Source organism: Papaver somniferum, chromosome 9 (assembly GCF_003573695.1).
Source record: "Papaver somniferum cultivar HN1 chromosome 9, ASM357369v1, whole genome shotgun sequence".
In the NCBI taxonomy this organism is placed as follows: Eukaryota; Viridiplantae; Streptophyta; class Magnoliopsida; order Ranunculales; family Papaveraceae; genus Papaver; species Papaver somniferum.
The window spans coordinates 29,914,118-29,917,987 of NC_039366.1; the positions used below are offsets into that span (position 1 = coordinate 29,914,118).

At 34.4% G+C, this 3,870-nt stretch overlaps 1 protein-coding gene across 1 annotated transcript; it reads right to left on the reverse strand.

Moving 5' to 3' along the window:
* Positions 1–244: 244 nt before the first annotated feature.
* Positions 245–3,443, reverse strand: LOC113309651 (L-ascorbate peroxidase, cytosolic-like). The gene is made up of 10 exons (XM_026558121.1): positions 3,286–3,443; positions 2,754–2,879; positions 2,350–2,524; positions 2,144–2,209; positions 1,607–1,655; positions 1,230–1,315; positions 969–1,048; positions 724–826; positions 540–598; positions 245–435 (listed from the first exon to the last, which is right to left on the reverse strand). The coding sequence occupies exons 2-10, from the start codon at positions 2,870–2,872 to the stop codon at positions 420–422; spliced, it is 753 nt and encodes a 250-aa protein (XP_026413906.1). The 5' UTR covers positions 2,873–2,879; positions 3,286–3,443; the 3' UTR covers positions 245–419.
* Between the last annotated feature and the right edge of the window lie 427 nt (positions 3,444–3,870).

A 3,870-nucleotide genomic window follows, 5' to 3' on the forward strand; every position in this document is an offset into this window, starting at 1 on the left:
GGTGGGTGAGCACTGTCACAAGCGTGACCTTATCCAGTAATCTTTTTCTTTCAGAAAGCAATTTTATGCTACCAGGTGGAGGGCTAGAAAGCCAACCCCAAAAACAAAGCTGAAATAAAGAGGGGTGGAGGGACAAGCCGACAGTTGCAATTCGCTTATCAATATCATCGATCCAGTTCCACATCCTGACCTGGATCTGGTCATAATGGAGGTAACTGGTAGCCACTTAAAATATATGGAGCACTTAATTCTGATTCAAGTAAGCCCAAGAAATTTTGTTTTCAATAATCGATAATAACAAAAGGGAATCCCTTAACATTCCAGGATATATTGTTTCAACAGTATTATAAAGCGACATCACAATGAAAAAAACAGGTTCGGATGACACGTTCCTCTCCACTGCGCGCAGACATCTTCCTCTAAGCCTCAGCAAACCTGGAATTCAGAAAACGATAAATAAGTATGGATAAATAGAAATTCAAATGCAACACCAGAACTAACTGAGAAAAAACTGGGTCTTGAATAATATATAAACTTACCCCAATTCAGATAGCTTCATGTGAGCATCAGCGTAGTCGGCAAAGAAGGCTTCCTCATCCTAAAAATTGAAATGTCATCAAATTTTTGTGTGGACTCTTCTAGATTATGGTTCTATAAATCCATTATCCATAATTATTTATAAGAAAGATGCTGATGGATGCTAGTGGATGACAGAATACAAACCTCTGCATATTTTTCAACAAGGGGACGGAAAACGGGATCAGACAAAAGTGCCTTATCAGTTGGGAGTTGGATTAAGCCTTCCTTCTCTCCACTTAGGAGCTCCCTACAAAGAAGTCAGATGAAAAATAGATAACAGCATTAGAATCACTAACCAATATATTAGACCTTGTATTTTAACAACTTAACATATAACACAGGTATTCTTAAAACAGAGACAGAATTTGAAGTGTATAGAATAGCCTTACTTGAAGTAAGAATTGTCGAATACTAGGGGGTTGGTTGTCCAGGGTCCTTCAAATCCAGAGCGTTCTTTGTGGCACCTTCCCTGATAAATTTTTCAAAATATCCAGTAAGTACAAATACTAAATGCGCGAAGATAGTACAAAATTCAAATATCATGTTCAAATATCATGGCATTATGATGCAGCCAGAAAAAAAGCGAAAGAAAGACAATTCAAAGTCCACAGTAAGAAAGGATAATAAAACTGATAGTGAAAACAGCTTACCAAGGTGTGGCCACCTGAGAGAGCAACAATATCCCTGTCACTAAGACCCATTTGTTCAACAAAAACAGTTCGTAGATGGTCATTACCTGAAAATTTAGCATAAGAGATCAGAAATGGTCACCACAGATGTTTGCCTTTAAGTTTCTGTATTCTGTTCCACTTTTCAGATGATGTATTCAGATCTCAGTAGAGATAACAAGATAATTTATGTAATATCGAGATATCAACCACCAAATCATTGCAACATAAGTTTAGATACTCAACAAGCTTGTATACAACTTATTTCATATGAAAGCGACACCCAATTTCTCAGAAAATTTGAATTTATTCTTTGGGTAAAAAGGAAAAATAAACTGGAAAACAAAATATATACTTACCCAGAGTAGCGTTGGGCAAGCGACCTTCCACTGGTGGCTGAGCTTTGTCCTGGGAAATTCACAATTTATCTTAATAAGCATATGATAAACAGTAAGGATCCAACAAATATTGTTTCCAACTGCATAAGCTTTAAACAAGGCAAGATATTCAACTCCCTACGCTAATTAGCCTTATAATGTACTTCTAAGTTCAATAAATAAATCAAAATAACAGGTGATATTGTGATACACCCTGGACAATCAAGCTTTTGGTCTGGTTCACAAAAAAAAAATATCTGTTTGGTATCCATGGTTGCAACAAACTATAATGCATGTTGACATGATTTAAATCAAGGAGAAACAACAAAAAAGAACACTCAATTCGTAGAGTAGAAAATGATAGTTTCTTATCCAACATAAATAACTTGAGACGCTACTAAAAACAAGATGAATCCTTTGTGTAAAAAAAAACCCAACAAGATAGGATTCCCACCAAATAGAGAAACAAACGTAAGGAGGGTGTAAACAACAGGGAAATTCTTAGTTAACATGACTAACCTCCCGACCAGGGTGGAAAGGGACATCAGGCCCACCAGTAACTTCAACAGCAATGACACCAGCCAGCTGCAGTAAAAATATTTAAACAAAAACAATACCATCATTCAAAGGAATAACAATTCACAACAAAAGTTAAGAAAATACCAAAAACACCAAAAGTTAAGAAAATACCAAAAACACAACTTCATTATGATAAAAATTATTACCTGATAGTAATCAGCATAACTAATTGAAGGGAATTGCTCCTTGATAGGTTCCAAAAGTCTGACTGCAATGTCAAGACCGTTGTTGGCTCCATGAGCGAGCTCATCCTTGTGTTTAATTGTTCCGAACGGACCTCCAGTCTTAGTTTTCACATCGTAGGTTCCAGCAGAATGCCAACTGATTAATAAACAACAAGAAAATTAAGTACAACAGAAACTCTCTCCATATCTCATTCATTCATCTCCTAAATTCCATTAACATGCCACTTTTTCTTATATGAATTTTAACATGGATAATCGAACCACGAAGTTTACTAAACAATCTAACTAATTATCAAATCAACAAACAAATACACAAAAATAAACAAAATCAACAAACAAATACACAAAAATAAACAAAATCATACCCTAATCGGAGCATCAATGGAGCACATTGCTTCTCGTAGATAAGACCTTTAAGTTTCCTGGAGCAGAGCTGGATTTGTTTCTGGTATTCCTCACTCACAGTTGGGTAACACTTTCCCATGATTATCCTAAAACACATAAACAAATCAATCAACAAACATAACACTAGAGTTAAGATCAGTACCAAATACACAAATGAACACAAAATTATCAGAAAACACAAAAAAGAAAAAAAAAAATCGATCAAATCAAATAAGTCGATGTTAACTAAGAAAATCTCAAAATCATAAAATTGAATCAATATGCATAGATCTTCACAATAAACACCAAAATAAACAAAAACTAAACAGATCCACAAATCGTTCAGATCAAGCAACACAGATAACCAAAAAAACAAAAAAACACTTCGATTCTTGATCGATTGATTCAAACAAAACACAGTGACTAAGAAGATTAAGAAGATGAAGAAACAGTAAATGAATCTGACAAAAAATTGACATTAGAAACTCAGAAATGATGAGAAGATTTACAGACCTGAGAAATGATGAACAGAGAAACTGAGAGTTTAGGAAATGGAAGCAGAAATGAAAAACCCTAGGCAGATTAGAATGTGGTCACGAGGTGAACACAAGCCTAACTACGAGAGTATTTATAAGGGGTTAGGTGGCAGATGAGATTGAGTTTCAGTCGTTAGATCTACTATTTTGATCTGGATTTGTTGACTATTTCAATGGTTATGATTTTGTGTTATCTGTGACCTGTACTGTTGGTTTTGGTATGGTATTGATTATATGCGAAACGAATGGAATGGATAGAATCTTCTAGTAGTATTATTAAATTGACCATTGTGACCTTTTCTCTGTATCAGAAAATAAAAAGAAATTAAGATTATTTCCTGCTTCCTGGTGTGGATCCTTTTCTCAAAATGTTGTCATTACAGGGAAGGACAATTTTCTTTACATTTCTCTTTTCGTGTATCATGTGTTACCGTTATTTTTGGAAAAGAATTACTATTACTCTTCTGGTTTGGTTTGGTTTATTTATAAGTTAAAATATTGATCAAAACTTTTAGACCAAAATAAAAAAAATGATAATCATCTTTTTTTTTTTTTTTTTTTT

What these genes read in the sequence shown, in the direction of transcription:
- LOC113309651 (XM_026558121.1), bottom strand. Translation starts at nt 2,872, where the DNA reads ATGGGAAAGTGTTACCCAACTGTGAGTGAGGAATACCAGAAACAAATC. An exon ending in CTTGCCCAACGCTACTCTGG is followed by an intron (nt 1,316 to 1,606) that starts GTAAGTATATAT and finishes CTAAATTTTCAG; the next exon opens with GTAATGACCATCTACGAACT. An exon ending in TCTCAGGTGGCCACACCTTG is followed by an intron (nt 1,049 to 1,229) that starts GTAAGCTGTTTT and finishes AAAATTTATCAG; the next exon opens with GGAAGGTGCCACAAAGAACG.